Source organism: Platichthys flesus, chromosome 2 (genome assembly GCF_949316205.1).
Source record: "Platichthys flesus chromosome 2, fPlaFle2.1, whole genome shotgun sequence".
Taxonomy (NCBI): Eukaryota; Metazoa; Chordata; class Actinopteri; order Pleuronectiformes; family Pleuronectidae; genus Platichthys; species Platichthys flesus.
In genome coordinates this window covers 25907995-25935006 of record NC_084946.1, presented here as the reverse complement: position 1 = coordinate 25935006, position 27012 = coordinate 25907995, and the positions used below count along the sequence as shown (strand labels likewise).

The window sequence follows — 27012 nt, the reverse complement described above, 5'->3', positions numbered from 1 at the left end:
TCATATTTTTCGGGTCATACGAACATAAGGACTCAAATTAATCTGGTCTCATATTGAATAATTTCCTTATAAAACCGAAATATAGAATAAAACAACTTTGTTGTTGTTATTATCAAGCAAATATCATCTAAGTTCATCATACGAATCATAAGTGGGAACTGAATTCATGAATTGTGGTGATATGTCTACATGTTGTTTTTTTTAGGCCTGAATCTTGATGATATGGCAACAAATATTACCCAGATATAATTTCCACATGAGTCAATATCAATAATTCATCATCATGTCACAACATTATTATTTATTTTAAGTTTACAGACATATGTTTTGCTGCTGAGTGAAGGTTGTGGTTCTAAAATGTTCTGTGTGAGCAGAGAATGACAAAACATTTTATAAACATGAGAAAAGGCCATGTTTCAGCCCTGCTTACTATTAATGTCTTGTTTGGGGGGGGGGGGTGAGCAAGCAATGCTATCTTCATTAAAAAATTTGTTTTGAATCAGACCAAATTGAAAAGGAATTCCATTATATTGTAGCATTTTAATAACAAAAGTACTAATAAGGAAAATGCAATACTAGTGTAATGATAATGAGTTAAGTTTAAGGAAATATAAAATATACAGAAAAATTGAATACATATTATAAAAAACAAACAGTGAATGGATTACATATGAACTAAAAATAATGTATGATGTGTTTGATGAGTGGATTTATTTCATCTTATATATATCTTCAAATACATACATCTTTTTATTTGTTTTTTATTTCATTCTATTTTAACATTCATATATTGATTGACGTCACTGGGTTAAGACACAGGGAATAAGAACTTCATTGCATTGATAACTTGGTTGCATCTTTATATAACAACGAAGCCTTTGATTTGCATTTTGACCTGAGGGTGGCGCTGCACGCAAAGCCAGGGGATCAGCAGCGCTGTGGTAATATATGCTGACGGCAACAGGAATGTAGCTGAACCAAATATCTGATGCACCAACAGTTGTTGACATTTTTTTTTTTTTTTTTTTTTGCAAACCTCATAAAATGTGGATGAACCAGAGGGGTCGAGAGTCCGGTTTGTTTTCACTGGTCCACAAAATATGTTATCATAATCCATCCTTCATATAGAAGATATACTCACTCATAAATGTTGGAGCTACTGACAGACACTGACACCTACAGAACCAAGATGGTGGAAATTAAGAGTTTTTTGACTGTAGTTCTTTTGTTTGCTTTGAGGAGACCCGATTCTTTTCCGACGCCAGTGTGATTTTATTGTTACTCATATTTACATGGGCTGGTTGCTGTGTATGTTAATGACATAATAACTGAAGTAAAGTTGCTGCTGGTTGTTTCTAAACAGTGGGTCTGTTGTCAGAGGAAGGGGGGGGGCAGCAGCTGTGGATCAGATTTCAGCTGCTAAAACTGAGGCGGAGTGAACCATCTCATTGCGGGAGCAGCTTTGTGCTTATAACAACCCCAACACACAACCTGAAGCCCCCGCAGACCAATTTACACACTAAAATATATTATTATCCATATTTATAATAGATGCTCTACACATATTTGTCAAATACACTGTTATTAAGATTGTGGTCAATCCTGAACATACTGGTCCCCCCCTCTGCATGCAAACCCCTGTGAATGGTTCCGTCCATTTCTTTATAGACGCTCTGAGAGGGAGGCAGAGCCACAGTCAGTGTCGGTCAGAGCTGAGTGCATCACAGCTGCTGCCCTGAGAAAAGATCAGCTTTAAATCAACTTCAAGAGGCTCAGCTCCCCTCAGCAGCTCACCTCAGGTCACTAATCAGAGCTGAGAGAAGCTGCCTCCACCTTAGAGAGGTGAAGAAGAGAGAGTAGAGCAGACAGAGGAGGGCGTGACAGGCAGCCAGCCGAGCAGGCAAGCTGCTGCAGCAGGGGGAGGAAGAGCAGGCGATGCACCAGCCAAAGCCAGAGGTCAAGAAAAAAAGTGACAGAATAGTGAAAAGGTAGACTCTGGGTGAGAAGGAGGTCATTTGTGATCTGAGCCAGAAAAAACAGACACCAGCCTCTCTTTGTTGTAGTGTGGGCCACCGTGTGGGGAGGAGGATGTGAAGCAGAGCTCTAGGGAAGAAGGGAGGCCACTGCAAGAAAGACGAGAAAATGCTCTCAGAGATGATGTGCAGGAGGAGCTGCCAGCAGCAGCAGCAGCAGCAGCAGGATGCAAAGGAGGCTCCACAGAGGGACGCTGCCAGCCGCTGGAAGCGTGGCTGGTCCAAGAGCTGCATGGGGCGCCTGCAGGGGCGGAGGACAGGGGGGGGAGGGTGGTCAAGGGGGCGCAATCACCACCACCCTCAACGTCATCATCATCATCCTCGACACCTCCAGACGTCGGTGATGTCGCTCCGGCCCGTCAACGTCAAGGGGAACAGAGTGAGGGGGATGCGGGCCCCCAAGAACACCAACCAGTTTCTCATGCACGAGAAGTACCAGATGCTGCACCTGCGCTCCGACTCGGTGGGCAGCGACAGCGCCAGCAGCTCCGACAGCGACACGGAGCTGACGGACATGGACTCATACCTGGGCATCCTGGAGAATGCCAGAGGAGCCCTCCTGGACAGTCCCAACCCACGCGGCTCGACGACGACACCGCCAGGTCAGTTCCTGGTACTGCACAAAGACAGTCTGCGTCTGCAGGAAGAGGACAATCTGCGTCTGCAGGAGGACAGCATGCAGTATTTCCCCTCCGAGGACGACCTCAAGCAGAGCCAGAACTTCATGCAGAGGGACTTTGTTGAGTTCTGTGACATCCTCACATCCTGATGGGAAACTCTCTGGAGGCCATTTTGTTGCTCTGACTGTACGGAGTCAGGTTTGTTCTGTTTCATGTTCACAGAAAGTAAATAAATAAATGTCCACCTTATCAAGTCGTTTAGCCTTAAAAGTTGAAGGATCTGCCGCCAGACTGAGGTCGTTCCATTAGTTTCCTGCAGGAGCAAAGTTGTTTTTAAATTCTCTTAAATCAAGTTTCATTTTCTTTACATTCCTGCAGTTATCTGCCTTATTTCATCTTGTTTAGATTCTGGCTCTAATGTTAAATGAACAACAAGGGAAACTGCTCTGAGAGGAAGTGGAACCATCTCACCCTGTCAGCTTATTTCCAGGTTAAAGACACAACATTAACTCTGATGTAAGATTAAATGATTTTATTAAGACGGATGTTTGTTAATGGTTTCTTTTTTTACATGTCCTGTTTGGTTCATGCTTGCTCGTGTACATTGTGTACGGGGGCCGTAAAGTGTTGCCTTCTCTGTTGTTGTTGTTGCACACAAAGGAAGATGGGCTCGGTGGTGGGAGTGAGTCCGCACAGCCAATCAGAATCAAGCTGCCTGGATTACAGTGCATTCGATTGGCTGATGCAGACTGTCATTAATATAATAAAATAAAAAGCCTTTAACTGTAAAGACTGGAAAATAAAAAAAAGAAAATAATAAACATGTGATTGATGTTACACAGGATGAGTGGTCGTCTTTATGAACTAATGATTAATAGATTATGACTAGTTGATTGGATTTCAATTTTGCCATAAAATAAAATGCACATAAAAAAGTTGAAACATCTCAAAAATGTGAAAGAGAAGAAAACAAAACCTGAGTTTATATCGAGAAATGATACAGAAATATAGTATACTTTAAAAAAACAAAACAATGTAACAGATCAAATAGATAATAGATAACATTATTCCACAGTGTTCCTGAACACCCCTGGACATCTGTTCCAGCAGATTATATATATATATATATATTATGTATATTATACAGTGACATTATACTATACTTTTATAATTTTTTACTTTTTTATGGTTTAACTAATTTAATCTATTCTACTTAATTTAATTGTTTTTATAAATCTAATAGTATTTGTTTCCTTATCGTTGTTCACTTATGAGCTTTTATATTATAGAGAAATACAGTACATATTCCCTATATGAGATTATTATTATTTTTATGATTATAACATCAGTATATTTTGTACATTAATTCTTTGGACAACACTTAATGTTGAAAAGTGTGATTTAAAGAAATTGATTAAGATTAAGATACGTTTATTTATAACAAAAACACGCACAGACATGCACAACACACTCATGCAATGGTAGGTTAATTTATCCTCTGCATTTAATCCATCTGGCGCAGGACACACAGAGCAGTGAGCAACCACGTACAGCGCCCGGAGAGCAGATGTTGGGGGAGTAAGGTGCCTTGCTCAGGGGCACTAGACAGGGTAGGGAGGATTCTCTTGGTTTTTGGACAGATCAATCCAGGTTCGTCTTTTGTTGTTTCTCCTTGGAGTCGAACCAGAGACGAACCAGAGACCTTCTCTGCCCATAGTCCAAGTTTCTGCCACTAGACCACCGCCTCTATAATACAAATATATTATAACATTAATCGCCCCTCTTCATTTGGGGCTTCTGCTTAACACCCTGGCTCTCACTCACTGACCGTGTTTAGATCAAGAGGCAGGTTTATGAATTCCCACTGTGTATTAAACCTCTGATGGTTTCTTGTTTGCACAAACACCTATAAATAGTCTGGTTCATGCCCAGTTACTCTCGGCATTCATATGCATGTGCTGCAGCTTAATACTTAAACCTATTAGCAGTTTTTATCGATTCAAAATATTATAGACTTTAAGAACTTGTATTTATTCTACTGGGAAGTCTGATGTTGTACGAGAGGCACATGTTGCTTCTTCAACAGCAGGAATTTCCTGTGTGTATCGCAGCCATATGATCCTGTCGCTTGTACTATTGACTTTATATCCGTCTGTTCTTAAATGTCAGACGGAGACCGGAGCAGGGAGAAGGAGGCTTCATTGTTCCACAGAGCGGGTGAAATGGATTACATAAAGTGGAGTGGGCTGGTCACACCCACTCAGGACGGACAGGGAGGTGTAAGCCTCTTTGTGTTTGTGTGTCATAAACTCAGAATGGAAACGGGTCAAAGTCAGGCACAGGCAGGTTTTCACTTTGATTTCTCCGCTGCCTCATGTTGTAATATGGGATAACAGCACATTACAGAGATGTTATAGTGAATATTTTGTAATAACATATTACAGAAATGTTCATTTAGCTCAAGCTATGAGCTTAGATGAGGTAATCTTCTCTGTTAGCTGTAGTTCTTTCATGCTAACTGGTCTCTGTAGATGTATTAATCTATTTTAAAGGGACGTTGGCTGTTTCTGGTTCTGGGTTTTTTTTTTTTATGTACTGAAAATGACAGAGATACTTTATGAATCCTCGAAGATGAAATGTTGTTACAACAGCTCCATCAGGGACCAGACAAAGAATAGAACCAGCATTCATTCCTCCGCCAAGGACAAGAGAGTCATAGATGGACAGCTCACACTCTTTAATTATTCATACATAAATCTGTCCAATTCTTATCAAGATCCATGAATTATTCTCTACTAAAATGATCAACATCTTATAAACGCCTGATCTCACAATGTTAAAGAAAGGGGAAGAACATTTTAACCAGACCAACATTTTGGCCTTTTTTCTTTCTCATCCTTCAACCAAGTTTTAGGGGAATTTATTCAGTAGTTTTTTGTGTAATTTTCCTTATGTACAAACAAACTTACAATCCAACAAATCATTCAAACAGACTGGGGTAAAGACATAATTTCCTTGCGATGGTAACAAGACAAAAGTCATCCTAATCCAAAAACATTAAATTAAAATAAGCAGCTGTACAGTAGATATTTAAAAAGCAGCTACACCCGTCTCAACCTCAGACCCCTGGATGTGGATTGAAAGTTCAGTTCTCCCTCGGCCAACTTCTACAACCAGCTTCTGGATCTTAGCCACATTTATCACCAGGTGCTTCCTCCAACAACATGAAACGTCGGCCAGTGACAGGACTCTGAGTTACTCCAAGAAACTGAAGCGTGAAGAGAAAAGGAGAAAGCACTGTGTCTACAGGAGCTCTCTTGTTACTCAAATCTGACGTGACACCAAGTCCTGAAGCCTCCCAGACCGAGGTCTTCCTGTCTTATGGTCTGTGATCCATGTTGTCATGCTGGAGCTGACCTGCATCTCCCACCATGTCCTCTCCAGCACCAATTCTTATGAAGGTGCTCCAGAATTCAAAGAACAGTATATGTTTGCAGAGAGTCCACTAGGGAGCTCTGATATCGTACTGGACCAGCCTCTCAATGATCTCCATAATCTGGGAGGTCAGGGTCATTGGTCTTTCCTCATTAAACGCAGATAGGCGGAATTTTTAAGGGACTGGGACCAAGCAGAAGTTGTTCCCATCACAGAAACTCTTCTCAGCCACAGGCTCAGGTTTAACAGGTGCTGGAGAACATGCACAGAGCTGGCTGCCACAGGGTTTTAGAGCTCAAGCCCAGATTCAATTGGATTGCTCCACCTTCCCCTGATGCCCTGACGAGTCTGAGCTGCGGGGTCAGGGTGCTTCTGTTGGCTGGTGGGGGTTGCAGCGTCTGGGGGGGATGGGTACTGAGTATAACCTATTGGAAAAGTGGTTTCAACTCATTACTCATTAGCTTCTTCTTCTTGTTGAGCAGGGCCTTCAGCTCCCTGGTAATGCAGTGTTTGTTCCTGGGGAGGCAGTGACCTCGCTTATTGTTCAACCAAATATTCTCTGAAAGAGTCGTTCACATGTTGCTCGCCCCCTCATCAGGCTTCTGGACCATTAACCAATCAGAGGAAAGTGGATTTTTGAGGAGGCCTGAGCAAACATTGCCACGAATTCATCCGTTTTGAATTCTTTACAAATTTTTCAAGAGTTGTTGCATACTTAATTTTGTTCATTAAATGAACTTTGGAGCTTGGAGCGTTCATGGCGCAGCTTCAGGGCCCTGTTGCAGCTCGTTTAATTTAGCATTGCCTACATCCGTACTACAATATTTCCGTTTAAAGACAGTGTCGTCAAACTAAATCAATCTCTGTCCACGTGACTTTGAATCCCAATCCGCACAAACATGCCTGAAAACATATGACACGTGATCACTCACAAACACATGTTGTGTGCACGTGCATCGGTGTCAACATGAAGAATAGCTCGTCTCCTACGCTTGTAAACAGTTGCATCATTGTGAAAAGCACACTTGTCATTGATTTACCATATTGCATTCCACACTGGTAGCTGAGATTAATGCTGGTAATTCCTTCCAGAAGGGGGTCATGTGATAGGAGCCTGACCAATCAGCGAAGGCCTCATTGGGACAGAAATTACCCAATCAGGAAGCTGTTGTGTTTCCATCATCGTTTCCAAACATCTGTGTTTCTTCCCGAGCAGATTGAAAGGTAACTCCAGAGTTTTCAAACTAAGACGGGACCGGCAGCTCAGGGAGAAGTGTGGACGCCGGCGTATTCCCAGCAGGGTTTCAAATGATAATGCAGTGGTGTGCATGAAGCCAAAGAGTTCAACGTGATCTGGTTGTTAATCTAAGTGTGGATGATTTAATTTGGTCACATCATTGTATTGAGTACCTCATCAAAACTAATGCTAATAAAACTCCTATATAGTATTATCTAAAGGAGAACACACGATAAGAAGAAATCCAACCTGTTAACATTCGGTCACACAAGGTCACACTGACCCACAGGGTGTTTGCACTGTTTCTTATCTAATCACACACATACACACACCAAGTGTTCAGTGCCTTGCTCAGGGACACGGTAGCAGGTCAAAGCTTTCACGTCTCCACCCTCTCTCATGTAGCAACTGTCTGTCCCTGCTGTTTTTACTTTCTAATGCTCGCGGCCACAGGCAGCAGCTTCTGTGGAGGTGCTGTGTAATGCTGCCTCTGATTGGACAGCTGATGGCCAAACAGGAAGAGAAAGTGAGCTGAAAGACGTACACACACACACGCACACAACACACAACATAAATACACACACACCAGACACACACAGACACCGAACACGACAGTAAGGAGGCGGATCTGTCTGATTACAGAGAGCAGATCTGCACACTACAAATACTTCCCGACTAGCTGCATTTACACCAATCTGCTGACACAAACACATTTGTACATGTTTACACTTCTAAGGACCCTCACTAAATATACAAATTGTTATCCTAAACCTTTATTTTTTATATATATATATGTAAAAACTATGTTAAAACGTTTCTTACATTTGTGCACCCAAATAAACGTCCAAGTCTTTTGATAAAGTGAGAAGCTTAAAACACGTCCTCATGCTCGTGAGTCCTCTCAAAGACAAAGAAGAGCACCCCCCCCCCCCCCCCCCCACAGACACACACACACATGCAGCTGTGAATTATTGGGTGAGGAGGCAGTCGTCCAACAACAAGTACAGACAGTTACTGTATGAACGACAGTTAGAAAGATCACTGACACACCCACAAACTGACATTACAGCTGACCTAGTTGTTGAAATCTGTGAAACGCTGAGATGTGAGTTTGAATAAAGTTTGATAAGGTTGATGGGAATGATCTTCTTCACACTAAAGGCCAAAGCTATGGAGACAGACGGAAAGCTGAGAGCTGGACACATGACTGCACAATTATAAGGGTTAATCTGTCACTAACTTTAAGGCCTGAAAATGTTGAAAACCTGCACTTTTCAAATTCTATTTATTTGAGCAGCCAAACACTTTTTATCAGACACTGACTGGAACACGGTGGAGACAGATCTGAACTGGGGATGTTGTGGTTCATTGTCAGTGTCCAACATCCAAAGCCACTGGGTGACCTTTTATTTCCAGTCTATTGAGGAACACATCTTGTAATATCACGCATTGTATAATAAACTGAGATTTTAAACTTTGGAATAGTTACTGATAAATTTAAGATTTCTGAGCCAAATATCTGTAAATCTCTGTAAGCCACGACAGCAAATCCAAACATTGTTAATCTTCAGCTTGAAAATTCCATCTTCATTCGTTAAATGCCAAATACCTGAGACTCCAGACCTGAAACATGACTTTACTTATAACAGTTTGTCATGTGGTTTACTTTGTATGCTCAGATAAGAAAAGTAACTTCTTATTACCATTATTCATTTTTGATCATTTTTGTTTATTCTATAATTTCTGTTTTTATTCAGACATGTTTTTAATAACAACAGGACAGAGTGTAATGAATGTTGTCGACTTTGCTTTCAGGAAGCCGCCTTTGTAAAGATCATAAAATAATTAAACGTATATAGCAAGTGCAGTGTTGAATGTCCAGTTACTCACATTATTATTATTTATTATCTCAAGTATTTCATGTTCAAAGACTGGTTTCTGGTCCTGAGTGAAGGTTGTAGTTTTAATTTCTTCTTCATGGGCAGATCATAATAAACCTAACTCCAAACACTGAGGGTGGAACTACAGGAAACACACAAGCAGAAGCTGTTTGACTCATAAAGAATCTGATATCGTCTGGAAACATTTCAGACTATTATATCAGCAGGAAAGTATCAGTTATGAAAATCATGATCTTTCTAAGTTTACTCACGGGAAGGAAATATGGTCAGAAAACTAATTGAAAACAAAAAGATGGAAACAATATTATCATGTATTGTGAAAACACTCGGAACCACAGGATTGTTGTTTTTCTATAGTTGTGGCTCTTTACACAACCAACAAACCACGGACCAAACCTCCATTCCCTCAGTGTGTGCGTGTGTGTGTGTGTCTGAGTGTGTGTGTGTATCTGAGTGTGTGTGTGTGTGTGTGTGTGAGGAACAGATGAAGTGAAGGAGGGAGGAAGGGGAAAGTAGTTGGAGCTGGATGGTGAAGTGAGCTCTGAGTGGAAAAGTACAGCAGTTTGCTCTGGAGGTGGAGATTTCTCTGTTGAGAACACAAACCGGCCAATCAGAGCGCAGACAAACACAATGATTGACAGCCGAGCTCAGCACCGTGTCAAACCAGCAGTGAGGCTCCAGCTCTGAACTCTGCCTGCACACACACACATACACACACACACACACACACACACACACACACACACACACACACACTTCAGTCTTATGACTACGACAGTCACTTCATTCCCTGAGGAGATTTAATGTGAAAAGTTTCTGAGCTTCTGAACTGATTCAAATCGAACAGTTAGGATTTTACCAAAGTTTTAAAAGTTTGTACATTTACACATCAGCATTATTGGAAGTGTGGGGAGGTATTATTTAAATCAATCATAACAACTTCCTTCAAAATGATAAAGGAATTAGCTTCGTAACATCAGCACATATTTGTACAACCAAACTCTTTTTATATTTAAATTCATGTTTATATGTTTTTCTTTTAAATGCTGTTTGTGTTCATCGATGAGTCAAACATAATGATCAGCTGACGGTGAATCCACCAAAAGAGTTTACATGTAATTACTGGATTTTCTCTGGCTGCACTGAGATCAAAATCTTGACAGAAATATCAACATTGCAATGTTTACAAAATACATGTACAGTTTACTTTCTTAATCTTTGTAATTCTTGATGAGAATAATTTTGAACATACACATGTTTCATGTTCGTGCATCATGTTGTTACAAATTATTTCCCCAGTATTATTATGCATTAAGAAATGTTTTACAGTGAAACCATAATTCAATTTGATGTCTTCATACCTCTTAGTTGATTTGTTTGTTTTCTTACATTGTGCGACTGGGCCTGTGCCGGAGGTTTATCTGCTCTATGGCTGCCATTCATTATCTTTTTCTTATCAATTCAATCCGTGTGTGAACAGAAATGTGAAAACAAATAAATAAATGAATGCAGAATCCTGTATCGGGACATTTCCATCTAGAGGCAGATTGGGTGCCGGCCAGATGCCTACACGAATTCTAGACAAGACTGTAGACTGTTTGTAAAGATGGACGATGCGTCTTCACTTCCTCCCGGTAGCAGGGGGGGGGGGGGCGGAGCTGGGGAATCGACGTCCCGATGATACACAAGCTCGACCAATCACGAGTCAGTCTCAGCTGTCAATCAAAATGTTTCACGCTGTTTTTATAGCATCAAATAACGAATTAAAACCAAATTTATGTTTTGATGTGTATTTTGATTGGTCCATGTCCTATCTGCTAACATGGAGGAGGCTGGGTTTATGGCCTATTCTGCAGCCAACCACAAATAACTGATCAAGATGAATGGGCTTCACTTTTTTTTAACACAAAGTTAAAACATATTCAGTGTTTTAACAGATGTCTTTAATTCTGCTTGTGTTTTTTTAACTTGAAAACTTCCATGTCAGCTGTGTCCTGCTGCATCTTCCTGCTCAGCTAGGCTAACAATGTCAAAGAGCAAGAAGACAAGTATTGATCTTCTTACGTAAGAAAAGCACACACAGACACACAACGTGTTAAACACACACTGTGATAAACTCGGCCTCCAGACCTCATGTGCACAGTGTGTCAGACGACCGGTGGGATCTGTTTCATACTGCTCCACTGACCTGACACACACACACACACACACACACTGACACACACACACTGACACACACACACACACACACACACAGAGGAGCCCAGTTAAGGGGCTGAGGGAGGGAGTTGTTATTCTGGTAGCATGAGCTCAACTTATCTCTCTTGGAGCAGCGTGGTGCTGAATGTGTCACAGGACTGACATAATATTACTACTGACAAAGTACTCACAAAGTCAAAAAGTACTCATAAAGTCAAAAGTACTCACAATGATGGTACTGAACCAACCTTGGGCCTCATAACTACAGACAGGGACACACACACACACTCTGTATTTATGACAGAGGGACATGGACGAGTGTTACGTGTAACTTACCAGAGAGAATACTAAGATCTGATTGGCTGTGTATTTCATTTCATCCATTTTCTGAGGCCTTCCTTTGTGGCTGCTGATGGTCTCAACCGGTACAGGTCACAGCGCCTCCTGCTGGTTGGAGCTTCACACTTATTATTTCCCTCTGCTTCAGAAAGAGCCTGCTGTGTTTGTCAATTCTACAATAAATATAAAAACTCATTTAACACTTAATAAGTGGCCCTGGTGTTATCTATGAAACATAAACATATAAGAGTAAATCACATACAGACGGGCAACCTGAAAACCTAGAATGAGTGAAGCTCCACCACATTTAAATTCACTAGATCCACCTTTAATTTTGATTCTGCACCAAATTATAATATCCGTCTGATACATACGAACATCTGTCCACCAAGTTCTGTGTTAATCTGTACTGTAGTTTTCCCAGATGCAGTAAAATTAAATGTAGTTTCATATGAGGACAGTTGGGCCCTGGAGGAGAAATGTACTTAACAAAATAAAGTGACAGATTATCAATATATCCTTAATATTGTAACCTAATGTAAAATGCTATTTTTATACACATAAACACACAACCACTCATTTGACAAATACAATAAAAGGTATTGTGTGCAGACATCAGTTTATCAGCAGCAGGAAAATAAAGGCAGAGTGTCAGTCATGAAAGATGCAAAGGAATTTATAACAAAACTTGCATTATAATTCATTTTCTCATCATTGGCTGGTTGCTTGTAGATCTTTATTATGAAGTAAGCAGAAAGGTATGAGTTTTACAGTCACGTGTGCTGTGCAGTACATGTACAGTCAATATCCAGCTATGATTAAAATGTCTCTGAGGTAACATCTCCCAACACAAACAACACACGCGTTGGTGTATAGGTCACGTAGAACTCGTACTACGTGTGTATCTGCCCTGTGGGTACACAACAGGCAAGTGAAACGGGAAACTGCAGCATCTGATTGGCTGAGACTCACACACACACCGATCTGACAAATTTCACAAGAGCACAGAGAGGCTGAGCTCCTCCTCCGACACAGGCCCTCTGTCTTTCTCTTCCTGTCGTCACCTTCCAGTGAAGAGAAATGCAGCAGAGGGTTCAGTCTCAACATGTTCTGTGATACTCTGATCCAGGAACAGCTCGGCCCACAGTGACTCTGCAAACCACCGACTCAAACTGAAAATACGTCTTTTCACACAGACGTTCTTCATATCTATGATACAGAGATGAGTCAAGGTTTCCTTCATCAACAGACAGTTCATCAGAAGTATTCAATGTAGGAACTGACACGGTTCCTGAGTACATGATACATTATCTGATGGGGGTGTGGGGTTGGCACGGTGGTGTAGTGGTTAGCAGTGTCCCATCACAGTAAGACGACCGGGGCCTTACTGTGTGGAGTTTGATCCCCTGTGTGTGTGCGCAGTCCGACTTCCTCCCAAAGTCCACAAACATATCCATGGATTAAACCAAGGCCCAACAGTCTCCTTATGATCCACATTTAACTTCTCTAGATCCACATTCTTTTGGGGATCTGCACAAACACCCATAAATATAAACATGTCCTTTATCTTTAATCAAGATCCATGAATTGTTCTCTGAGAAACCAATGAAAATGTTCAGCAATCATGCAACGTGACAGAAAACATCCTGGATTCGCCTGCTGATCCTGGATCTGCACCAAAATTCAATGGGTTCTTTCCTGATACTTGAGTTTCATGAAAATCCATCAAGTAGTTTTTATGTAACCCTGATAACTCACAGACTTTACTTTGAAGCAAAACACAATATCTATTTTTTAAAACAATTCATTTGACAAATGTCTGTTTAGTGAATATCAGGGCCGAGCGAGGAGCTGCTAAATATTCGTTTCCATCTTTGTATTTAACATTAGATGGAATAAAGCATAACGATAGAGAAAGACCAAACTATTTAGGAAATGGTCTTTTTTTTCCTTCTGTGTAAGTTTGGTTGCAACCTTGAGCTGAAGTGGAAAAACTCCCAGAGGCTGATTAAAGGCACAGCTTCTCTGCAGCCTATCAGGAGGACGAGGACACTCTGTTCAACTCCAGTCCCCACGAGACGCCTCACAGACGATCACCTCCTCTGTGGTGAGCTTTGCAGGTTTGTACTTGTACCTGTACATCAGGCCCACTGCCCTAAACCCAACCTCAACTCATTCGATCCTAAAATAAAGTCTGACCCTCAGTTCATTTGAGGAAGTGGAGACAGGACAAATGTCCTCACTTTGTCCGGAACTTCTCAAACTGTCCAACTTTCCAAAATGTCCTCACTTTCTAGTTTTCTTCATTTTCAAGAACACAATTTTCAAGTCTTGACCTTGTCATCACGTTTGGAAACTTTATTTTAAAGGTGTGAACTTGGTGAAGTTGTTCATAAGAGTCCATGCTGTAAAATGACAGAAGACGCTCAGACGCCCCCTTCTGGTTAATCAGTGTCATAAAACTGAGGCTTGATGTTTGGAGTAAAGTTGACTAGAAAACACTGAATCCACTTTTCAGTCACATCTGCATCAGTGAAAAGAAAGAGAAGATAAATACAACATTATTCTAACCACTTGAAAAGGTAGAAATAAAAAGAAAAAAGGTAGAAAACTTTTCATTCGCATTAAGTTATGTTTCTCATCTAAGATAAAGTAAAATCAGTTTTTTCCTCAGCAGATGAGAATTTTCTCAGATGCTAATACAACTTTTTCAGACAGTGACAATTTGTGGGTAATTTAATTAATGGATTAATGAGTTTCTGCAGGTTATAATTTGTTCCTCATTAGAACAATCATAAAGAACCCAAAATCCTGCTTTCCCTTTTCCTTTGTTTTACTATTTGAGGATGTGTATATTTGTCAGTATAAATATTTTTAATAAAATACAAAATTTGTTCTCATGGTGCATCCATAAAACAAGGACACTGTGGTTTGAATATTTACCTTGGTATAAACATTGTAAAGATTCAATGAAGAGCTGGAACTGTTTGGTACCGTGAGGAGCAACTTTAAACTAAAAAACAGAAAACACTCAAGCCTCAGGAGGCAGAGAAAATGTAATAACTTTAATAAACACTGAATGAGCCAGTACCTCTAAGATCAGATTAGGCTACAAAATTATTATTAGATTTCTTTGTATTGTGAGAAGAGAAAAACAACAACAATCATATGTTCCCAATTTACCTAAGTTCACTATCAGATATTATACAATTGACTCCCTGGTCGTTGATAAAGGCTTTTAGCAAATAATGTTTTAAAATTCATCACTGATGCAGCTTCTAACAGATCAAAAAACATGTTTCTTCTTATTGTGTCATAACCAATATGATGGTATTACACATTACATTACTTACAGTCACTTTGTGACTCTGTGTTCCTCCTGTGGAGCTGATGATAGAAACCACAGCGCATTGTGTTTCTTTCTGTAAATGTCTTTTCATGTCTGAATAAAGCTGTAACAATCTGAGCTCTTATTCTGAAGGACAAGAGGTCACTTCAATGGACAAATGTAAAAATTGTTTCTATGGTATCAGTCCGCTCTCCTGTTCTCTGTCTGTCTCTGCATCCTTACTCCTCTTGTTCTCCTCTTCCTCTTTCTCCCTCTCCTCTTGTCTCTTCTGCTCCTCCTCCAGCTCCTGCTGTTCTTTGACCTCGGCCTCCTTCAGTTTCTTCTCCACATCCTCAGGAATCTCCAGCTCCATCAGATTCTCCATCCCCGTCTCCGGCTCGTCACCAATCAGCACCTGGAGGGAGGCAGAGAAGAAAGATGGTTTACAGTCACAACTAAAATCACCAGTTAGAGTTTTCATTGTAATAAGGGAATTTATCATTAGTATAAAATCACAAAGAGCAACATCTCAGTTGATTATTGATTATTGATATCTTCACTGTGCGATTAGATCATTTTTACCTGGATCACTTTTTCAATAGTTGCTGCGATGTGCACGTCCTTCTCCCACTTGTGATACTCTCTCATGATCGGGTAAACGTTCTTCTCTCTGAGTGTCAGTCGACCATCTTTGGTGGCCGTCAGCTACACAAGAGACAAACAGTGAAGAGCTCAACATAAAAACACATGTTTATACATTCTGTGTGTGTGTGTGCGTGTGTGTGTGTGTGTGTGTGTGTACCAGCAAGAGTGTCTCCAACAGCATCTTTCTGATACCAGCGTCTTCTTCTCTTTTCTTGTCCTCTGGCAGATACTGCAGGTCCACAGGTAAACCTGAGCATCACATCAAAAATAATAAATATATTATTATTATTATTATTCTCTCTCTCTCACACACTGCTAAAGTGAACAGCTGACAACATGTGGCCGCGTGTGGGGTCAGGAGATGTGTCACAGTTCTGTCTTGTTGAATCACGACACAGAACCGTGGACGTTTGGACCACGATTTCTGTCTCGAAATTCCACAGGCGGAGGCCAGTGAAATAAAATGCAGCATCCCCTCAGGTCTTAGTTGCACCAGCATGTACAAAGCAGAAACTGGTGTGACACTGAGTTAACTGGTTTAACAACAGAAAGACATTCTGACCTTCATTGTCTTCTTCTGACAGCTCCTCTGGGCCGGCCAGCGGCAGCAGGAGGAAGGGCAGGATGTCCACAGCCTCACTCAGCAGCCACACATGACATCCTGGACACAGTGAGGACACATGTCAGACACCTGGACCAACTGTTTGGATTCACAACACTGCTAAGGTAGCATCTTCATTCTAGCTCTTATTAGTATTATTATTATCATGTTTGACTGTGTTTACTCTTTGTCTGGATGGAATCTTAGTAAACACAGTCCCAGGCCTCATTCTGTACAACACATCCATCTACTGTTAATGTGGTGATGTCATTGTGTAGAATCTTGTGCTGAACTATAAATCAAAACCTTCACAGTAGGAATCTGCAGCCGGACTCCTCTTCACGGCGTGTGTCTGGTTTAACTCAGGCTTGTGTGATGACGTGTGTGTTTGTGTGTGATTGTGTGTCTCACCATGGTCAAAGCAGCAGTTGCGCAGAGTTCCTACGACTCCTCCTCTTCTCATCGCTGATGACCGGTACTGAGTGAAGGGCAACAACCTCTGGAATACACACCTGCAATACACACACAGTTACAACATGTTGTATGTTGCAACACCCACAATGAGGGTGGGACAATTTCATTTGGAAATCCAACACCAAGCAAGGGTTGTTTGAGTGCAATCGCAGGAATGACAGCATTACAAAATCTGAAGGTGTAATCAATAATGTCCAAAACTGAAAGACAACAATCTTGAACAGAGATTGTAGTCTTTCAGTTTCTGACCACAGTCCCCATCCTGCAGTGTGTTCAGTCACCTGTCCTTGTCGAGGATGTAGGTTCTGGCCTCGGGCAGCTGTGTCAGGTTGGACAGCAGAGGACCCAGGTAATGGAGATTTGCCTTCTTGTTGAAACCTTCAGTGCAGAAGATCTCCACCAGTTTAGTCAGACCAACTTCCTCCTGCAGGACCTGAACCAGCAGCGACACGTGATGAGCAGAACACAAACATGAATCCTTCTGCTATTCTCCTTAGGGGTTAAGTGCATCAAAAGCTCATTGTTGGAGTAAAGCTGTGTGAGGCTTTTAAATGAGCAGCATAGTAGAGAGATCACCAGGTTAATATTCAGAGGTGAGAGAAAAGAGGGACAAGCTTGTGTCGATTAGAAATATTTAACATAAGTTTGTCTATTTTCTGCTTCCTGTTTGTTATCGAAAAATTGTTGATCTAGATATTTGTAATTTTTTGTGCTGTTTTACAGGCACAAAAATCCACTGTAAAAAGGCTAAATCAGGACATTAGCCATCAGAAGAGGCTACGCTATTAGCAAATGTGTGAATCAGCCACTGCCCTCCCATGTCCCCCCACCTAAACCACTTTCCAAGTAAACTGGAACTGCAGTGACTCACCGGGAACACAGTCTTGCAGGTCTTCACGTGGCGGGTCAGGTTGGACAGGATCTTGCAGCTCTGATCAGAGAAACAGCACTCTGGATCCAGAAGGTTCTTTAATAACACCGGAACAACTTTAACATCTTCCAACAAAACCTGCGTGAGACACAACCAAGAACACACACACGTAACATGAATCATCTCTGAGGGAAGTACAGTTCTTTTTGTTTTGTTTTATTTGCCACTTACACAAAGGTTGTGTTTAATTTTTTATTTTAAACCTCACCTTGTGCAGAGTCTCATCTGCTGACAGGTTGATGAAGACGTGGTAGCAGTTCTTCACGATGGTCATTGAGGGGTCAGAGGTCAACGCAAAGAGCGCAACCAGTAAATCAGGTTTAGTTCGGAGGAAGCGGCAGCCATCCCTAAAAACACACGCACACAAAGACATGTGGGTTATGTTAGAATTTACATCTGATAAAAAAATATGCATCCAACAGTTAACGTACAGCACTGCTATAGATAAACATGTTACAGTTAAAACAAAACCGTTTTAAATGAAGCCAAGTAAAATAGAAGTTTCTCTTCAAGGTTTTTTTGTAGATTATTGAGATATAAAGTAAAGTTGTTCCAGTGATATATGATTCTATAGATTAATCTTAACCAGTAAAAAGATAACAAATGGTTTATTACCATTATAGTGTAGTTGTGTGAGTGGATTTAAGTCTGTGTGTAGGTGCTTATTAATTTCTTATTAATATTGAAAAAGTGTTATATAATAAAAATATAATATAAATGTTAAATAATAACCCCTAATATTGTGTCTTATTAGACATCTGTATTATTATAAATACACTTTTACTAATGGTTTTGATTCAGTGTAAGTGTAAGTCATAGCCATCACCCACCCACCCCTGCTCCTTGTTGTCAGCCTACCTGTTTCCTGACAGTCCCAGGATGTATTCTGTGGTGTGACCTTTGACATCAGGCCGTGTGCCGGGGCTCAGGAAGGAGGGAAGCTCCGCAGCCTCAGAGTCGCTCAACATCTTCTAACCGGGTCTGGTGAACAGCAGCAACACCACAGTTAACCATCAGGTCCCACAACAACACTACGGATATACCACCACCCTCACTGGGCTGATCTGAAATTAGTAAAATAAAACTGTGCATATCAAATATCAAGACTTAATTAACTCTTCTTTACGGTGCTTTATTGTTTATGCAATCGACAATATATTATCAACAACAACACCAATAAATACTTAGTCATTTGTTAGGTAATTACCATGTTTACACAGTAATAGATTAGCTTTAGTTGTTGCTGTCAACACATTGGAAACCAGTGTCATCTCTTCACTACTTTGTCATAATCAGGATATTAACATATGAAAAGATGATTCAGTAAAATACTTTTGTTTACCGAGGCTCCATCCTGACTATGGTTTATTTATTAGCATTCAAATACGTGTTCGGTGACATTTTCCTTCAGCAGCTTCATTCTAAACGTTGTTTTCTTACCAGGCATCAGTTTTTAGATTGAACTCAACAATCTGTCAGTTTAACAAACCCACTTGCTTCACTACATGCTAATGTTTAATATGAACAATAAGCTTTAAAACTACCGTATGTTACCTTTCAGTGGCTATAGGACGAGTCAGCTCCTCATTTCGCTGCTGTACTTCTTGTAAACATGTATTAAAATCTTCTGCTTGGGAACGATCACAGTTCACATGTGGACACTGCGGCTCAGCTTCCGGCTTCACTTCCTGATTCTCTTCTTCTCTTGATTCGCAGCAGCTGGAGGGTGCCAGCTGCGTGTTGCTGCCCCCTGTGGTCGCTTCATGTTTGTGAACCTTCAGATGTTTCGAGAATGTGTTTATGGAGTATAAATGTGGTGTATTTTGGGTTATCGAATGTTATCGAGTTTATTTTATTCCTTTTCAATTTATGGAACAGCAAATATTTCATTTTATTTATACATTTTTTTATTTCAAATAAATTTTAATTGAATTCTATTTTCAGTTTAGATTTTTTTTATATTCAATGTTTTTTGAATCTTTATATTCATTGTATTTATTTTTTTATAAATTCGAATTTTTATAAGTATTTAATTTTTGTATTTTTTAATGGTGTGAAGCCTGCTAGCCTGCCGCCACAGAGGGGAAGACCGTCTTTATATTTATAGAAATGGTCTGGATCAAACTGGTGAACTGACTGACACTGCCATCATTTGAACTAAACCAAATCTTCTTAGGAAAGGTTTTGAGGTTAAGGAAATTAATTTCTTACACCTCGAGAACTCTATTATTATTGATTAAACTGTATTTAGACGCAAATTAATTTGACCAAAAACTCCTCAAACTTGAAAATTACACACATTGACACACACACACACAGAAACAACAGAACAGGTTTTATGTTAAAGATATTTTTACCTTCCAAACTACTTTATTGATATATATTGAAAAAACACATACAAGACATACACATAGTCCAATCTGCAACTGCTACCACTCACTCCAAATGTTGCATTGAAATGCTGCTATTGCATATTAACATGTTCCGGATTAAAAGGTGCAGTTCAACCTTTACTGTCTCCAGACGACATTTGGCCCTTTAACTCACACAAACCAAAAAAAAGTCAATTTATCAAACTCCGACGCAGCATTTCAACATTTAGGATAAACAGAAAACTTTAAGAATATCATAGCTGTGGTGAAGACATGAGCATGGCTGTACATGTGATTGTGTTTACCGCCTCCAGACATTTCAGATAAATGTTCCCCCCTGTGGACTGGAGGCTTCTGGGTAAGAACAGGAAAAAGGCCTAGGGCTCTTTAAAAGAATAAAGGTCAGACACATTGGAGGATGTATACTGAACAACAACGCTGATCCCTCGTTTTCCAATGTTGAAACATTTTACTTTTCACAAAAACACACTATGTTTGTCTCACAGATTTTAATATTACTTACATACAACTGCAAAAAAAAAAGAAGGAAAAAACAAAATAAAGAGAAAAGTCTTCAGCGTTTTGATTCAGAAAACATTTCACCAGACGTGGTTTGACAGGAGAGAGTGAAGGACAGATTGAGCATCAGTCAGATAATCAACAGTTAAAAAAAAAATTCAACAGCATCAAGAAGTTCACCACGAGACTGCAGTGGATCCCAGTCCATGCAATCTCCCTGGAGACAGATCTTTAGTTCCAGCCGTACAAACCCCCAGCTCCAGGTCAGGCAGGGGTCGCACACAGAGTTTTGGTGACTCAGCATTTCTTCCTGGTAATTATGTGTTGCCATGTTAACGTAGTACTACTGAACTTGAAGGAAACGACGGTAGTTATATGCATCGAAAGTCTACATCTCGGTATGGTGACAAGACTATTGCGTTCAAGGCCGAGCAAGGCATCTGAAGGCACTATGGAGTCTGATTGGGAGACAGAGATCTGCAGGCGGCCTGTCTCTGTTGGCTCAGGGCGGGGCAAGTCCATCATCCATCATCATCATCATCATCTTTATCATCTTCACCATCATCCACCTCCTCCTCTTCCTCCTCAGACTCTTCACTCAGCCTTATCTTTCCTCTTGGACGTGAACGGGACTTTACTGGCTACTGACGACCCCACCGAGGAGACGCCGCCGGCCACGGCTGACACGCCCCCCTTCACCAGCCCCACCCCCATCGAAGGCACCGTGGTCACAGCCGACTTGGTGATCTCCAGGCTCTTGCCGCCCACCCAGACCACTCCGCCCACCGCAGCACCCACGACACCCTTGGTGACGTTGAAGAGGCCGCCGCCCATCCGCCACATCATGCTGGGTGCCGCCACCACATGGTCCTTGCCAGCTTCTGTGAACAAATGGAACACAAGCATGAGGAAGCAGTATTTCCAGCATCATACCTTCATGTGCAATTAATTACCTCCGCCGAGCAGCAGGATTACACAGAACACAATGAAGGGATTTTATTGGAACTTGGCGAAAGGATGGGCCAAGAAAGAAACCATTTACATTTGGAGCAGATTTGATTAAGGGGGCGGATACAGAATTCCTTTTCTATCCTTTTAACACTGTGAGGTAAGATGTTTTTCAATATGTTTGTGAATTTGTAAAGAAATTAAATAATCTTGATGAAAACCCTGGTTTGATCTCAATGAGTTTGTGTGTGGGGACTGTTGGGCCTTGGCTGAGGTATCGAACCTACTGACAACTCCTGTTGATTGATCAATCTAACCCTCAGCAAATACAGAGAAATGGCCATAAAAATTATGTTTCATCAACATTTCAAAATACAGAGATTTTCAGTTTTCAATGGCAAAGCATCAAATCCTCACATTTGGGAGCTGGAAACTGCAAAAATTATTAATTATCCAAATAAATGCTGAATAATATTCTGACAATAGACTTAATTAATCAATTTAAGAGAAGAAAACATCTGCAGTGTTAATAATCTGCAGTTTACAGAGAACAATGTTGTTCTAATCGAACCACTTCTATAACGACAGATTCAGTTTTACAGTGGGTATTAAATTAAACTCAATTTACAAATTAATAAAAACAATGATATTTTCCTCCTGTAAAATCCTAATGAAGCATGTTTAGAGTTTAAATGTGATATTATTAACACACATTTATAATTATAACTTCAGACCCTGTTTTTAGTTCCTACTAAAGATGTAAATCTTTAAAAACAAGTCACAAACAAATACTTAAATTATTTATTTAAGTGGTTACTGTAATTATTACGGAATATTCATGAAGCAGGACTTAACTGTGAATTTGAAACAAACTAGTGTGTTTATAGAGACAAATACAGATGAATATCAGCTAATTTATGAGACCTCTGATATTATATACAGTTGGTCTGTACTTACACTTGGTTTGAGGTGAGTCAGTTAGAAATCACATCCTATCCCAACCTACACCTCCCGACAACAAAGTCCCAGCTGAGGTTGTGAAATTCAGATGTGAATTGTGCAGAGTTTAGCAAAACTAGAGACCGGAGTCATGCAGGTGGCTGTGTGAGGCTGTGTTGAGGTACAACAGAGCTTTCAGCTAAACGCCAACACCAGCATTCTGTTACAATGCTAACATTCTTGTGTGTATCAGGCACAATCCTCATCGTGTTCACTATCCAAAGTAGGGAGACGTTTACTTTGCATAAAGCGCAGGAAGTTGATGAGTTTGGTCTTTAATCAAGTTGGATGAATTATAATATTTAACCTCAGGTTATTAGATGAAAAGTCATTCTAGTTAAAAGAACAGACATCTACTGAATGTTGGAATATTTCACTTGCTGGTGGTTTCATAAAAAAGGTCAGGGAACCTCCTCATGTACCAAATTTAATGGCAACTCCTCAGATACTCGTTGACAGGATTCAGTCTGGATCAAAGGACCGTACCATCCCTGGAGTGAAGTTGTTGGCATGGCTCAATAATGGTGAGATGATGAGTTTGGTAATTGGCAGTTCCTCAAATGCTTTAACAGAATCACGATCATTACTATAAACCTGGGATTGCTGAATAACCCTTTAATGATCAGATCTGCACAGCTCACCTGCTGAGTAATGATCATCAGACCTGAGGAAAGGTCTGAAAACAGAATCATGACAGACTGAGAGCTGCTCAGGGGACTCGCCTGCTGCTCAGAGTCTCACTGGGACACAAATAGAAGGTTTGAGTTCTTACACAAACAAACATATTCCCTGGACAAACCAACAGTTTCTGAAATAGCACCAGGCAACATCTGAGCACAGATTGCACCATATTCCCTGCCGATGGTTTTTAGCATTGAATTGCAGCCCCGAGGGGGGGGGACTTGCTACTCACCCTCTGTAGGCTGGATGGAGGCGGGTTCAGCTTCTTCCAAAGCCACGCTGGTCCCAGGCTGGGGCTCCACGTTAACACTGTTCACATTCTGGAAAACACAGGGAAACCACAAGCTGCTTTACTATGAATGCACCAAGTATCCCTGTACTTATCTACCTCTCGCATGTATACGACTGTGTTTACAATCTTAGTAATTATGTGAGTGAATATTCCCCCCCCCCCCCCCCCCCCCCATGGTCCATGCTTTCACAGAGACCAACATGAAGCAATCCTGCTGCTCTACCCACATGCTCCTCTCTGCCTCCCCTGGTCAAGAGCTCCTCACCTCCCAGGATTCTTGCCGAGTACAAGGCTCAGAAAAATGTAACATGTGGCAAAAAAATAAAACTGCATGTACTTCTCTGTCCCCCGCGGTCAACTGCATATCACTTCTCTGGTTCTCCCCTCAGAGAACGAGGTATCAGAACTCCTGACAGCTGGACCCCATTCCCACCAACCTCGTTCAGGTCATATCTCAACACCGTGTGATAAATGCTTTACTGGCATCAGGAGCGTTTCCCACTGCTGTCGAACAGACTCGGGACACAGCTCCGCACAAAGAGGCTTCACTTGTGCTCAAGTTCAGAACTATTGACCGGTGTGGTAACTTCTTACATGGGGCTATTCACAGGGTGGTTGACAAACACGTATCAGAAGTCCTTTCACAAAATGTCCCCATGATCCAAGTGAGTCAGGATTTCAGAGAGAACTCAATGACTTGTCTGTGACATGTGTCTTTAGAGCAGCAGCTTAGTCTTCACTTCTTATCTTCATGGACCTATCAGCAGCCCTTGATAGGGTGAACCAGTGGTATGGGCAAAGTGCTGTCTTGGGTTGAATCCTATCTCTATAGGCGTTCCTCGCCATGTGTCATGGCGAGGTACCCCAAGGTTGGATACTGGGTCCCCTTATCTTTACAACTCCACATTACATTTCCGTCCAAATAAGCCAGACATTCTCTACCAGAAATGTCCACATGGGTGACATAACTAAAAAACCTCTCTAGAACTTATCTTTTAGAAATTCTGGTCTCAAGCCTAATCAAAATGGCCTCTTTGTGTCTCACCCAAAGCAAGGGGTGGGAAATATGGACTGTAATGTTTAATGACCAGTAGCTACCATCCTCTGAACATGTTGCAACTGTTTCCCAGTCTCTTACATAAGAAATCAAGCCTTAGTGTGTCACCAAACTCTTGGTGCTGCCAATGGTCATTTCTCTCCTCTACAGATACAGCACCCTTCTGTCAGGCCTCCCTTCAAGCATCGTGAAAACCTTACAGATGGTCCAGGATGCGGCGGTGCTTCTGGTATTGATCAATGGAAAAATGCACATGTCAATCCCGTGTTCAGCGACCTCCAACTAATACCAATACAATTCTATTAATCAACACATTCCTATAGAGTGAAATTTGGGTTGGCACTACTGCGCTCCTCCAAGGAATGTTGTTTGGCATTACCATCCCTGCACACAAGGTACTAGGTTACTTGATGGTGAAACAAGCCCCAAAAGGCTATGAGAGCCCTGTATCGTCAAGAACCTCAAGAAGAAGTCCCCTCTTCTGAGAACACGTCCCCTTCTAACCCCTCTACCATGAAGACGTGCCTAACGAGACTTTCTGTGCAGGTTCTACCCACTTCTTGACCTGGCGTCCTACTTTTTGAGATACAGCCCGTAGAACGTACTTCGAGGTCCCTCAGTGGTAAGTCACTCCGGATGAACGTGTATGCTAAACGACATGAAGGTAGGTTCTGCCTGATCAGAAAGGCCTTACTGGTGTCTGAGCACCAGAATGAGAACATATGGTGCTCCTGCTTTTGTTCTGTGGATCTAACCCCTTTCCACTTGTGACCCCTCAAGTTAAAATGTGGTGAATTTGAAGGTTAAGGGTTAAGAGATGCTAACCTCTAATCACTGAAGTGCGTGAGGCCACATATTGAGCAATACTGCCACCAAGCCATGGCTGTCTGATTACGAAATGTGCTTATTTCACAAATACATAATTCAAATGTTAATTTCTGGTGAGTCTTCCTTGCAAATCGCCATCACTCCAACCTCCCAGGTTGTCTTTTCTCGAGACCCACAACCTTGGGCCCGAGGTGAGGAGCTATAACTGCGGGTTATCCTCGTCCCTGATAGTCTGCTGCCACTGGTTGACCTGGAAATCCAAAGTAAAACCGTGAATGCCACTGGTCACCGCTGAAGAGAACCAGTTGGGACAGAGGCCAGGCCACGTAGAGACCCACAGAGGGAGCAACCTGTTGTCACGGTGGAGATCCACATCATCACTCGTGTGGCTACACAACCTACGTATTATTTAAAAAACCTCCGTCCTCACACACGCAGTTGCTCAACACCATATGTCCCAACATGTCCAGAAGACGCTCGGTTGGTTTCTTACCTTCACCATCGTTCCCTGTGTTTCTCCTGCAAACACACCTGAGAGCAACTCGAGCCTGGAGCAGCTTGTGTTTCAGCCGAGGAGCCAAAACTCTGCCGCGGTTGGAGCGATGTGTTTTCGGGGTGAAAGCTGCAGCTCGGACGGGGACAGGAGGATGAGGAGGAGGAGGAGGCCGCTTCTTCTTCTTCTCCGGGGAGTTTTCAGATCTCTATCGCATCGATCCGCAGCAGCAGCAGCTTCCGAACTTCTCCACAGACTCAGGATCAGGCTGCAGCAGCTTTTCTCTCTGACTGTTCTGCCGACGTGGCGCCTCCACATACACACTTAGACACAAGTACACACATGCACACAAACACACACGCGCAGCCACGCACTACACTTCCGCTTACAACCTTCAAAATAAAAGCCTCACTAGCATAGCGGTAAACCTTATTTTGAGGGGGGAGCTATTTTTATATATATTGAGCAGGTACAAGAAAATATAATGAATATGTTTGTTCATATTTTCGGTTACATAACAATGCCAAAGTTTAAGCTAAACATAAATACATAAGTTAATACATAAACACATTTGAATTAAAAGACAACAACAAAAACAACAAAGAAAAAGAAAGTTTTACACACTGGTTCATTCCAAGTTCGTATATATGTTAAATCCACCTGCATCAAAACGTATATTCTGTGCATTTCTCCTTTGCGTTGCAGAGGAACATTACTGTGTCCAAGCATATTCAACTTTATCATCTACTTTTTACATTTTTGCAACATTAAGCAGATGCTTGAGTATTTTCTAAACCCTCATTTAAAGACCTTTAAACATTATTTTAATCTTTATATGTTATTGGAGGTGGAACAATAAAGATATGCGGGCAGAGAAGGTTGTAATGAGGGTCCCTTTGTTATGTGGTGAATGGATTTGCACAGAGACCCCCAGACTGCCATAACTCTATGAACGTTTTTAAACCGTCTATGAAGAGTACATATATTATACATATATTTCTAAACTTCTTAGTGGTATATAAATGCAGAAATAAATACTTAAATACGTTTAGAAATGATATACGCATGGTGATCACAAAG

General features: G+C 41.2%; 3 protein-coding genes across 4 annotated transcripts; 1 reads left to right on the top strand and 2 right to left on the bottom strand.

Annotated features, from left to right (window-relative positions):
- Nucleotides 1-1682: 1682 nt before the first annotated feature.
- On the top strand, nucleotides 1683-3490 carry wu:fb55g09 (coiled-coil domain-containing glutamate-rich protein 1). Its single transcript, XM_062408564.1, has one exon. The coding sequence runs from the start codon at nucleotides 2143-2145 to the stop codon at nucleotides 2800-2802; it is 660 nt and encodes a 219-aa protein (XP_062264548.1). The 5' UTR covers nucleotides 1683-2142; the 3' UTR covers nucleotides 2803-3490.
- Nucleotides 3491-14808: 11318 nt separating this feature from the next.
- Nucleotides 14809-19445, bottom strand: hgh1 (HGH1 homolog (S. cerevisiae)). Of its 2 annotated transcripts, none has more exons than XM_062408544.1 (10): nucleotides 19298-19445; nucleotides 18602-18724; nucleotides 17952-18090; nucleotides 17684-17821; nucleotides 17094-17245; nucleotides 16750-16850; nucleotides 16300-16398; nucleotides 15895-15986; nucleotides 15675-15797; nucleotides 14809-15507 (listed from the first exon to the last, which is right to left on the bottom strand). In XM_062408544.1, exons 2-10 carry the CDS (start codon nucleotides 18709-18711, stop codon nucleotides 15286-15288), a joined length of 1176 nt encoding a protein of 391 aa, XP_062264528.1. In that variant the 5' UTR covers nucleotides 18712-18724; nucleotides 19298-19445; the 3' UTR covers nucleotides 14809-15285. The 2 variants fall into 2 exon arrangements, with proteins under 2 accessions (XP_062264528.1, XP_062264536.1); XM_062408552.1 differs by having other exon boundaries at nucleotides 18602-18807; nucleotides 19298-19444.
- Nucleotides 19446-20077: 632 nt separating this feature from the next.
- zgc:153675 (uncharacterized protein LOC768179 homolog) lies at nucleotides 20078-26285 on the bottom strand. Its single transcript, XM_062408533.1, has 3 exons — nucleotides 25933-26285; nucleotides 23495-23582; nucleotides 20078-21515 (listed from the first exon to the last, which is right to left on the bottom strand). The coding sequence occupies exons 1-3, from the start codon at nucleotides 25939-25941 to the stop codon at nucleotides 21229-21231; spliced, it is 384 nt and encodes a 127-aa protein (XP_062264517.1). The 5' UTR covers nucleotides 25942-26285; the 3' UTR covers nucleotides 20078-21228.
- Between the last annotated feature and the right edge of the window lie 727 nt (nucleotides 26286-27012).